At 44.5% G+C, this 12,011-nt stretch overlaps 1 protein-coding gene across 7 annotated transcripts in view; it reads left to right on the forward strand.

The window, feature by feature from the left end:
* MKNK1 (MAPK interacting serine/threonine kinase 1) overlaps positions 1 to 12,011 on the forward strand; it is a 32,437-nt gene continuing 20,426 nt past the window's right edge. For 3 of the 7 annotated variants that reach the window (XM_082463267.1, XM_082463272.1, XM_082463271.1), the window contains exons 1-3: positions 6,605 to 6,731; positions 7,588 to 7,694; positions 9,872 to 9,973. In XM_082463267.1, coding sequence (XP_082319393.1) covers positions 7,679 to 7,694; positions 9,872 to 9,973 — 118 coding nt within the window. In that variant the 5' untranslated portion in view covers positions 6,605 to 6,731; positions 7,588 to 7,678. Of the gene's footprint in view, positions 140 to 6,598; positions 6,732 to 7,587; positions 7,695 to 9,871; positions 9,974 to 12,011 lie in introns of those variants that run through there. The other 4 variants (XM_082463269.1, XM_082463273.1, XM_082463268.1 and 1 more) reach the window with 3 other exon arrangements.

Raw genomic sequence — 12,011 nt, forward strand, 5'->3', positions numbered from 1 at the left:
GAAGAATGTCTGCTATGTACAGAGGCCATTGAAACACTTCCTGCAGCTGGAAGACAGCAGCCCCCTGACAGGAGCATTATTGCATTTGGAATTTCAAGTTTACAGAGGGTCTGCTTTGCAAAGTTGGGCAGACCTATAGGTAAGATTGGATGCACATTTTATTTAACCTTTTAGATTGCATCAGGTTGAAATTGCAGGTTCCCCCACTATCTGAAAGTAGTGTTCCCATGAAACCTTTCTTAAGCAGAAATGGTGTAAAGCAATTATCTTAGGACACTTCTTGCTAACAGATGCACAAAATAAACAGAGGTCAAGCGCAGATGCTCACAGACACAGTTCCAAGCTCTGTCAGCTTGATGCTGAGTGTAGTTCCTGGGGAAGGAGCTTGGCAGTGCCACTCTCACTGCTCGTGGTGCATGGTGCCTCTGTAATATTCACTGGAAGACAAATGCTGAACCCTATTTTCACTTTTCACCCTTTCTCGTAAATATGAAAATCCTCTTGGTATGTCTTGAAAACAGGTACATACTAATGTAGGTCTTTCATAGAAGCAAAGTGGCGTGAAGCGAACTTTCCGAAAATTGGGAGACCTGTGTCTGATATTTCCAGAGGAAGGGGTGAGTCAGAGACTCCAGTGTTCAGTTGGGCAGCTAGGATTAGCTGGGCTTTCTGGCATGCCTAAGACAGTTACTCAGTAGGGTGGAGCACATTTCTACCAGAATAAACTGGCAGAGAGGGTCATAAGGAAAACTATGCAGTAAGGAAAACATATTTATTCCCTTTTAATTATAAAGGTAAAAACGACTGTATCATAACAAAACAAAATCAAATACAACAAAAGTATAAAAAGTAAAATTCTGTACCCACTCAATTTCATTCTCCCAAAGTAACTATTGTTAATAATGGCTTGAGATGTATCTTTCCAGGGTTTAAAAATTTGTGACATATCTGAGGACATTTTGAAGTGTTCTATATGACACACTATCCTGAGGTCTCATCATGCCTGGTGCGTTATAAACAATGCCTCATTTGTAGATTGTTTCAGATGAGGGCTAGGTGAGAATGGCTTTAGCCTGTTCTGAGAGTTTTCAGACTTTGCTGCTATGTCACCCTCCTTCAACTGAAGCTTTCCAGGGGCACAGTCTTCCCCTGCTCCCCATCCCCAACCAGCTTCCCTTCCTGAATTCTCCCCTTCTTTGATGGTACTACTGCTCTTACAGTTACCTGATTTTGGTTAATAAACATATATCGAGGTCCCCCTCTGTGCCTGGTTCCATACAGGGCAGTGGGGATAGAGAGAAATTAGACTCTGTGCCTTCCCTTCAAGGAGGATAGTGGTCTTGGACTCCTCCACCATCTCCAGTCATTGGGCAGGACCAGGAACAGCTTTGCCTCTCTGGCTTCATTCCCTCTCCCCATCACACCCCTCACCTCTTCCTCTTCCTCTTCCTTTCTATCCCCACCTCAGCCACACACCTTCCCTGCCTTCCTCCGGGTTGTTGCCACAGCGTTGCTCTGCCCTCTAGTCCCCCTCCAGCCTCCAGTTTGTTCTGCCATCACAGCTGGTTTGATGGCCCTAAAGCATAGCTCCAGTGGGGCCCAGTCCCTCCCCATTGCCTAGAATAGTGGTTCACAAGTGTGCTCGACAGACTCTGGGGATCCTTGAAAACCTTTCAGGTATCTGCAAGGTCAAAACTACTTTCATATTAGTGCCAAGATGCTATTTGTTGTTGCAAAACAACAGTGGGCAAAACTGCTGATGCCTTAGCGCAAATCAAGGCAGTGGCGCTGAACTGCACCAGCAGTCATTGTATTCTTATTGCTCTGCACTCACAGTTTTTAAAAAATGCCGTTTTCACTTAAGTATGTCCTTGATGAAGCAGTAAAAATTATTAATTTTATTGAATCTCAGCCCTTGAGTACACATCTTTTTAATGTTCTGCGTGACACAGTGGAAATGCTCGAAAGCACTCCTGCTGCATACCAAAGCACAGCGCTTGTCTCAAGGAAAAGCACTTGTGAGGTTGTGAAGCTGAACTGCAAGCTGAACTATCTACTATTTTCATTTTTCCTTGAAAGAATGACTGACTGATGGTTAGTGGGGCTAGAAAGTAGACAGGCACTGGATGTTGGAGGGCCTTGTAGGCCGTATTAATAAGCTTGGATGAGTTGACTTCAGCCTTTTTCAGCTTTTTATACTGTCCTGCTCACACAAATCCAGTCCTTTACTCCTACTTGCTATTTCTTTTTCTTTTTTTTTTAAATTAAGGTATAATTGACATAACAACATGATACTAGTTTCAAGTGTACAACATAATGATTTGATGTTTGTGAAATGATCACCACAGTAAGTCTCGTTAGCATCTATCACCATACATAGTTACAGAATTTTTGTGTGTGTGATGAGAACTTTTAAGATCTACTGTCTTAGCAACTTTCAAATATGCAGTACAGTATTATTAACTGTAGTTGCCATGCTGTACATTCATCCCATGACTTATTTATTTTATGACTGGAATTTTGTACCTTTTGACCGCTTTTACCCCCAATCTCACCTACCCTCCACCTGCCACCTCCAGGAATCACCAATCTGTTCTCTGTATCTATAAGCTTGTTTTTTGGTTTTGTTTTTAAGATTTCACATATAAGTGAAATCCTACAGATCATATAGTATTTGTCTTTCTCTGTCTGACTTATTTCACTTAGCCTGATATCCTCAAGGACCATCCATACTGTTGCAGACTGCAAGATGTCATTCTTTTTTATGGCTGAATACTATTCCATTGTATGTATATGTGTATGTGTGTGTGTATCTCCCACTCTGTATCTGCTTATTCATCAGCGGACACTTAGGTTGTTTACTTATCTTTGCTATTGTAAATAATGCTGCTGTGGACGTGGAGGAGCAGATATCTTTTCAGGTTAGTGCTTTCATTTTCTTCAGAAAAATACCCAGACGTGGAATTGCTACGTCATATGGTAGTTCTGTTTTCCTGCTTGCTATTTCTTAAGTACACACTCCCTTTACCCCCTCCACCTTTCCTGTTCTCATTCCTTCCACCAGGTGATGCAGTGACAGCTCTGAAAGCTGCATATGATACCAGAATCAGAACCGAGGAAGAATATGGGCCTGAAGCTAGACCTTTTGCTCCTGGGAATCTTACCATCCCAGCCCTGTTTGAGGCCTGTTGTGAATCACCACCCCTCTGGCACCTTAGTGGGCCTCAAGCTGCTTTCACTGTAGTTGAGTGAGAGACTGCAATCTGCATAATGCTGCCCAGCCCCACTACACACTGGACTCTGCAGCAAACCTGTGAAATACCTTAGCTCCTTGGAATCACATTAACAGACCGTCCTTTGATCAGGACAAGCTGATTTCACAGGGGGCTCCTTTCAACCACCGTGTGTTAAATTTGACTAGCTTCCATTTGAGTGTACCCTTGACCTTGTCCCCTGTGTGGTAATGATACCATCAGAAACCAAATCAACCAACTAATAGGTCAGACAGAAGAAGAATACAGTAGCCTTGTCCTGATACCAGAACTGCCATGGAATAATGTGGTTGGACTGGCTTGTAGCTCATCCTACAAAACAGGCCAAAACACAAAATACAAAGCTATCTCAGAGCAAGGAGAGGAAACTTCTGATAAATTAGATTTTAGATTAATATAATAGTGATAATGTGGTCGTAATGCCCTTGTGTTTAAGCTGGAGCAGTGCCACCCAACCTTTTGGACATCGTAGCACACAGAGAAAATGATGTTGTTCAGCCTGGTGAGAGGATCAATATCTCACTCACAGCACATCAGTGGGGAGGCTCTGTGCTAAGGTTTCTAAATTAAAGCATTCTTATTGGTGCCCCACTAACTCTGACTGGCTGTCCCCTTCTGCCTTTCAGCATTAATGTTTAAGTATGCTGTAATAGTCAAAAGCTTGAATTCTGAGCCAGACTGTTTAGATTTAAATCTCAGCTCTGCCACTTAACTAACGATGTGATTGTGACAACTTACTTAATCTTTTTGCACCCAGTTTCTTCATCTGTAAAATGTGGATAATAATTATACTTACCTCATAGAGTTGTGAAGGTTAAGTAAGTCAGTATATGTAAAACTGTGGTACTTGTAAAATGCTTAGAACATTGCCTGGCATGGGGTAAGCACCATGTAAGTGTGTGTACTACCACTACTATTACTACTGCTTCAGAGAGGTAAGTGTCCCGGGCAGGTCTCCCCATTCCTCCTCACTGCCTCCTCCTCTGCTCAGATTTCTTAGTCTTGGCCTCTTCCTTAGGAGTGTCCATCCCCCTTCCTTTCATTTCCTCAGTTTCCTTTCGTTTTCTCAGTTCTCCATTTGTTTGGGGGCCCTCAGCCAGCTGATGACTGAGAAGGCAGATGAATTGATAATTACCCTCATCAGCTTACTGTCACCGCTATTCCTTCTCTAGAAAGCTCTAGCAATTGAGGGAACTAGCTCTCACACGTTGAGAAGTGAATCATAGATCTTGAAAAGAACTCTAGGGTGGTTGGGAGAGGAGCATGAGCTAAGTTTGTCAAGCTGAGTTAGCCAGCAAAGTCATGTTCTTGGGGAAGAAGGATCGTCTTTGGTGTGACATACCACATGTTAGAGCTGGTTAGTTCTCTCTAAGCTCTACCAAAAGGTGGAGAACAGATCTGGTGCCTTTGGGGGCGATGTGGCTCATAAGACTTCATGGAGAAATGACACAGTTCTTTCAGAAGGGGGACCTTGAGGTCAGCTTGTGGGCTGAACAGTGGCTCGGTACTGGCATGTTAGGAATATCTGTGGCTCTTGTAGTCTCACTGGGTGAGACCCCTCAGCTGCTCCTCATCTGCTCTGTGAGTCCTCTGGGCCCTCTCCCCATGCAGGAGCCAGGTTGGTGGTTGGATCTGTATCTTTAGCACCTACTACGCCTCCAGTGAATACCTGTTTTACAAAGAAAGGAGAATATGCATCCCTACACTTATTTTAATGGAGAAAACAAGATAAACTTATGCCTAGGAATAGAAACACATAATAGTGATGATGGTGATGATACTGTGGGGGTGAAGCTGCATATGATCTGCCCCTGCTCACCCCTTCAGCTGACTTGTCATCATTCCCCACATACTCTGTGCTCCAGCCAGCCTGAACAATTTGCAGTGGCGCTAGCCGGCCACGCTGCCTCTCCTTCAGGCCTTAGCTCATGCACCTCCTCTGTCTCTCTCCCCAGCCCCAACCCTGGCTGGTTCCTGCTCATCCTTCAAGTGTCAGCTTAGCTGTCCCTTCTTCTAGTGACCAAACTAGTCACTAGTGACCTATAGTGAGTTAGCCGCCTGTCTTTTGCTCCACAGCACCTGGTACCCCTATCATAGCACTTGTCCCACTAAATTGAAATCGTTTTACATGTCAGTGGATTTAAATTCCATAAGGGCAGAGACTGTGTCTTCTCTTGTGTTCTCACTGTCTAGCACTGGGCAATCAGTAGGTGCCAAATAAAAAACAGTATTTGTTGAATGAGTAAGTCAGCAGTGCTTTCACTTCTCCTTTCTTATTTGATCCTCACAAAAGCCTTGTGATCTAGGGAGGCCAGGCCTTACTCTGACCTTATTTTGTATATGAAGAAACTGATACTCAGAGACGCTAAGCAACTTGCCAAAGCTCACACAGTGTGAAGACCAGAATTTAAAAGGGTGTATCTCAGGTGCAGATGTTCAATGCGTTATTTGAGGGTTTTTTCACAAAGTTTTTCCTTTTAAAAAATAGCATTTATAAAGATAAAAGTTAAAATGCCATTTGTTCTTTTTCCAAGATTATAAAAAATCAGGGCCCCAGTATTCCTGAAATATTTTTTCTTTACCTACCGTTGAATTTCAATATAAAGAAATCTAGGTATAATTTGTAAAACTGTACAATCAGACTCTAAATTCCATTGTGCATTGGAGAAATGTTACTGTGTATTTTGTTGAAAAATGAAAATTGACTGAAACAATAATAGCACTTTAAAAAAGTAATAAACATCATTGTATACAATTTGGAGAATACTGAAAAATATAAAGAAGAAAATAAAAATCACCTATCACACAGAGAAAACTACTATAGATCAGATGTGACCTGGACTTGAAAGGGCAGCATTGTGTTTGAATCCAAGTTAAATCACTAACTAGATGTTTGGTGTTCGGTAGATAATTTAACTTCTGAGCCTCAGTTTCCTCACTTGAAATATGATGAAATATTTACTTTGGAGATTAGTGTAAGAATTAGAGATAATGTATGTAAAATACCTGTGCTTGGCACATAATAGGCACTCTTTCAGATTGTAGTAGTTTAACAATTTTGTGTATTTCTGTCTAATCTTTCTACTCTGTTGTGTGAGCATACAGACTTATGCATACATATATGTTTTTTTGAAGTGCATTTATATAAGTAGCTCACTGGGTCCTCACAGCATTGCTGGAAAGGGCAGGTGTTATTTTTAAACCTAACCTGTAGATGAGGAAACAGAGACTGTAAGAGGCAAAGTAACTTGGTTTGGGTGCTACGTCTGGTAATATCTGAACCGGACTTTCACTTAGGTATCCTGATGCCAAGCGCACGAGCCTTCCCTGTCAGCAGTGTGCTTCCTCTCCAGCTCTTCCTCGCGGATACACAAGTAGTGGACCGACCGCCAAGCCTGGCCCAAGAGGAAAGCAAGGGCTGGAGGCAGTGAAGTGCTGGGAGCCTCCACGCCAGCTGAGGTCTGTCTACAGACATGAAGGAAGTGCTCACTCCCTCCTCTGAAATAGCAGACACATCGCCCAATCCTATAGCAAAGACCAGGCTTCTTGCTAGAAAGTTAAGGACCTTTTGAGTCATAGGGCTTTGTTGAGAGGGAGTTTATCAGGGAATTCATAGACTGAGTAAAGTCTTACTCTGTGCTGCCTGCAGGGCAAAGGTGTACCTACGTTTCTTTCAGCGTGTGCACTCGTTACTTAGAGGACCTGTGTGACAGGCCTGCACCTAACCCCGAGGATGTGCGTCCTCTCATATCATACTCATTTCAGTGCATGTTTTCTGATGCCCGATACATGTCTGACACCACACCACAACTTATAGGAGACGCAGAGATGAACAGGCAAGGATAGCCCTGGCCTTTAGGAACAGTAGAGAGAGCTCAAGGCCAAATAAAACCAGTGCTCTAGTATAGCTGCTAGCAGGGTGTTTGGGAACAGAGGATGGAGCACCGGATTCGAGTTCTGTGCAGTAACGCCATCTATTTGCATAGATTTCAAAAGTGTTTGTGCAAACCTTAACTTACTCTAAGGTGGGGAGACTTTTGAGCTGGGTTTTGATGGCTGAGAGGAGTTCTTAGTCCAAGGGAAGGAGGTAAGCCAGCTTGATTGTGGAGCCTCGCACCCTGAGGAAGCCTTTCTCAAATGATTGCGTGCATAATAAACTAAGGTCCCAATAGAGTGTATGGACAGGCTCCAGGTGAAGAGCTTTCAGCCCTTTGGTAAGATTATGACACATCTCCATCCCACTCCCCTGCTGTAAACAGGGAAGTTAAGCATGTTTTTTTCACTTCACTGTCTTCCTACATTTTTTTCTTCCTAGTTTCAAAAACAACTCTCCTTCAACAAGTTCTGTTTCCAAGGAAAGTCTTAACCATTTGTCCCTTCTGGCGCACCCTCTTCCATTGAAATCCATGCAGAATAGACCAGGTACTCGATCTTTTTGTGTGTGAAGCCATAAAATCTAATATCGTGTATGCGGCAGTGCTCAGAGGTATGCTTCTTCCACGAGAGGCTCCCTCAGCCCTGCTGTGGTGAAAACCAAGTATAAATTGCGGCTAACGGGGTTTTCTAGCTAGAGTCATAAGTATGTCTGAGCGTCCCCCATGAACTGTAACACTGCCAGCTGTCTTGCTGCTCCTCTCCATTGCTGCCTTTGGGCTGTTTTGCTCGTCCTTCGGCCCTCCTTCAGAGTGTGCACAGGGGAAGGAGGAAGAGAAGTGAATCCCAAATCTGTCCTCACTGCACTCAGCTCGCAGTGCTGGTGAGAAAATAGATGGGGTGGGGAGGGGTGCCACTGGACTGCACTCAAGGGCAGGGCAAGAGGGACAGTGGTCCCTCCTTCTCAGCCTGCTGTCCCAATGGCCAGTACCCCTTTCCTGGGGGGCTGTAGATGAGTGACCCTGTGTTTTATTTCTGTAGAATTTCTCACTATGTTGGGCAGCTCTTTTCCTTTTAATTTCCCTTGGTGAGGGTGGATCTTTGGCTGCTGATGTTTAAGTTCAGTTCTTTGAATCCATAGCATGTTGCAGTCCCCAGGTATATCTTGTGCTTGAAGCTGTTGGCTAGAGTAATACTTTGAGATCCTCTGTGGATTCCTTTTCTCCACATGTTGATCTTCTCTAAAGTGTAAATGAAAGTCTGCTGTCATCAGATCCTAAAAATGGGAGGAAGAATGCACCTCAATTGAGCTGTCAGACACTTGGCTGCTTAACCAGGTTCTGGATTGTGGTATTGAAACGTGCCATTGTTCTGTGTGCTTTCTCCTAATGGTTGTGTGTGCTTGCTTCTGAGAACAGTGTGCAGTAGACATGCATAGGCTCTAATCAATCTTCCTGAGCAGACTTGCCATTTTTCTGATCATGTTCAGCTGGGGTCCTCTGAGAAGAGAGTGGGCCTTTCCCTTCAGTGGGCAAAGAGCCAGCTTCCATTTCAAAATCGCAGAAAAAAAAATCCAGCAACCCAGAGCCTGTGTTTATTGAAGGTTGGTCTAAAAGTCTCTCACATTGTATGCCCCATCAGGGCTCGACCGCCTCTATTTTAGAAGGATGTAAAGGTTTAATCACCCTGGTGGGGATTTAGACCCAGAGACTTCAGAGAAATCTTATTATTTCTAACTGCAGGCGAAGAGTATTAAGGCTCCACTCTGGATCAAGGGCATGACATGTTCTATAAGTAATTTATCTTTAACATGGGAAGGCCCTTACTCGAGTGTCTTAGAAACAGGACTATGGTTGGCTGCTGGTTCATTATTCCTCCTTTTCTCTTTCCCCCTCTCAGTCTTCATGCTTATTCTTTCTGTCCCCACCCTTTCCTGCCCAATCTGTCCAATGTCTGAATGTCTGCCTCACAAATCCTCCCTTTAAGGTGGGGAGCCAGGTGCTTGCCAGGGAGATAATAATGTTTTTGCAATAAATGACTGCATCCAGCAACCCGGTGTAGACCCGTCAACTGCAGGCTTCTGAATGGACCCTACCGCCTCCTCTCAAATAAGGAGCTGAGGAGGGAGAGTATGCGCTGGCCTCCCAGGCACTCAAGTCTGTGCTCTTGGACATGAAGGAGTTTAGGGCCATCCTCAAACCCACCCCCTGCCCTGTTGTACCGTCACAGAGGCAGCCTCCACTGAGGGCCTTTTGAGTCCCTATGCACATCCACAGGGATGTTATTGAGCAGCATGTGATTTCATTTGCATGGACCCCCCCCCGCCCCCACAAACCCACCTCCCTTCCTGCTTAAGCTCCCTGGGTCCTGCCTTTCTGGTGCTGAGGCTGAAGGAGGATGTCACATGTGGGATTCTGCTTAAGGAGTCATTGTTCAGTTTGGGAGCAGATCTAAATCCATGTGCTAATGAGCTTGGTTACAGCAGGCTTCTGCTATCCTCTTTTAATCTAGCCTATCTGTCTGAGTTCCTTTCCACAGTTAATGATCTATAATGGTTTTGCTTTTAGTTTTGCCTCTTGGGTCAAAACAGATAAATAGCCCTCATAGATATTTTAAAAACGTGAGTGTAAAGCTCCTGGGTCCCCCCCTCCTTTTTTTCCTTTTGGGTGAACTTATCGCTTGATCAGTCCAGTGATATTTCCCTTCCATCTCCTCTTTTCTCCCAGAGATGGGCAGCAGTGAACCCGTTCCCATTGCAGAAAGTGACAAGAGGAAGAAGAAGAAGCGGAAGGCCCGGGCCACTGACTCCTTGCCAGGAAAGTTTGAAGGTTGGTCACTCTCTTTGATCTCTTAGAGCTGGGTTGGTGGCTTCCCAGACATGGGAGGAGTGTCCTGGTAGCCCAGGGGTAAAGGTCATAGGATGCATCATCTTAGAGCCAGCTTCATGGTTCTCCGTGTGATAGGCGTGAAAGATAGGGGTGAGAGAGTTTACAGAAAGAGGTGATAGAGTGCAGGGATGGGAACAGCTCTTGGATGGTGCACAAGCCTCCTCTGAATGGTCTGAGCATTTCATCAGGGAACAGAAAGGCCAATGTGTCACAGTTGCACATGGAGTGAGATCGCCTGGAATGTTTCAGCCGCTTTTCAGATGTGATCTTTCCCTCAGCTTGCCCTGGAGGAGCTGCCAAGAGGCAGAACAGCCATGTCAGAGGAAGAGGGAACATCAAGGGCCATGGCTGCAAATGAAACTGAAATCTTCTAGGGAATTCCCTTACGGTCCAGTGGTTAGAACTCTGTGCTTTCACTGCCGTCGCCAGGGTTCAATCCCTGATTGGGGAACTAAGATCCCACAAACCACGTGGCGCGGCAGAAAGAAAGAAAGAGAGAGAGAAAGAGGGAGGGAGGGAGGGAGGCAGGGAGGGAAGAAGGAAGGAGGAAAGAAAGAAAGAAGGAAAGAAACTTCAATCTTCTATAAGCAGAGAATTCAGCTTATAGAGATTGCAACTACTTGTGCTGGATGAGTTTGACTCTGTTTTAATAGTGCATGTTGTGTTCAGGGGACACGATGTTGAGTCGTCAAACATTTTGAACAGTGTGTGTGAGGCACCAGGCTCAGTGCTGGTCCTGTTATCACTGGGCACCAGATGGGATGAAGTGACTCATTGGACACTCCTGCGAAGGACTGAAAGGATAAGTAGCTACTCCTAGGAGTGACCGAGCCCCCATCATCTATTTTGTTTCTTTCGTTGTGAAACTTGAAATAGCTTCTCTTTATGGTCCCTCTTTCCAACACTGCAGACATACTAGTGAATTGACTGTTTTGTAGAGTGGTCCTAAAAACAAGCCCTTTATGAGTCAGGAATATTGGACCTCCAGCCACCAACCTATCCTGACACATGCAAAAGCTAATACCCAAGTGTCCATTGTAAGAGAAGCACGTCATTTAAAATACTTACAAACAGCAGTGTGCTTTCTTACAAACAGCTGTGAGACCAAACCTTGATGGAACCAACAAGGTGCTTAGTGTAGGTTTTGTCTGTTTGTCTTTAACAGTAGATGTATGTGTATGGCAGAGGGGGTTGGGGAATGAACAAAAGTCCCAAGGTTTTTTAGAATAGTTTCCAAATCAACAGGTCTTTCTCTTTCAATGAACACGAGAGTATTTCCTGTTATTCAAGGATGGCTTGTGCAGTTATGGGGTTTCTCATGACTAAGAGTGATAAAATCTAATTTCACAGTTAAAAGTATTCTGCTCAGTAGTCTGTGGGTTTAAATGCTAGGCTGCCTCAAGAGGAAAAAGCTGACGAATGGAGACCAAGGGAGGAGAGGCCTCGGCAGAGACCATGATAGAGCTATGGCTTCCTTTGGAAGGGGGTCAGAGAGCTTGTGCTCTTTATGAGGAGCGGGCCTTGGGCAGGCCACCTAAATAAACTTTCACCCAAGCCTGTTGCTGTGTTAGAACCGCTCTGACTCAGCACCCTAAAAACCTCAAGGCATCCGTTTGCATCTTACTTCTGTCTCCTATTTCCTGTCGGTGATTTCTGAAAATGTCTCAAAAACCTCCGACTTCCATTGTGTGTGGTATAAAATAAAACAGTGCTTTATTCCCCTTTGTATCACCAGTTCCTAGCACAGAGCTGGGCACATAGCAGGTGCTCAACAAATGAGTAAATGAATGAATGATGTCCATTCAAATCACACCCCTTCTGTGAGGATCCCCCAGACTCCCTGAACAGATTTAACCTTTCCCTTCCCCCACTCTTTTTTACTGTGTCTTGTCCCTCTGTGATAGTAGAGTGCTGACCACTGCCTGGTTTATTCTGGGGTCACTTGTGTATGTGTCTGTCTTCCCCACTGGATCATGAC

Source organism: Balaenoptera physalus (genome assembly GCF_965194825.1).
Source record: "Balaenoptera physalus genome assembly, chromosome: 1".
NCBI lineage: Eukaryota > Metazoa > Chordata > Mammalia > Artiodactyla > Balaenopteridae > Balaenoptera > Balaenoptera physalus.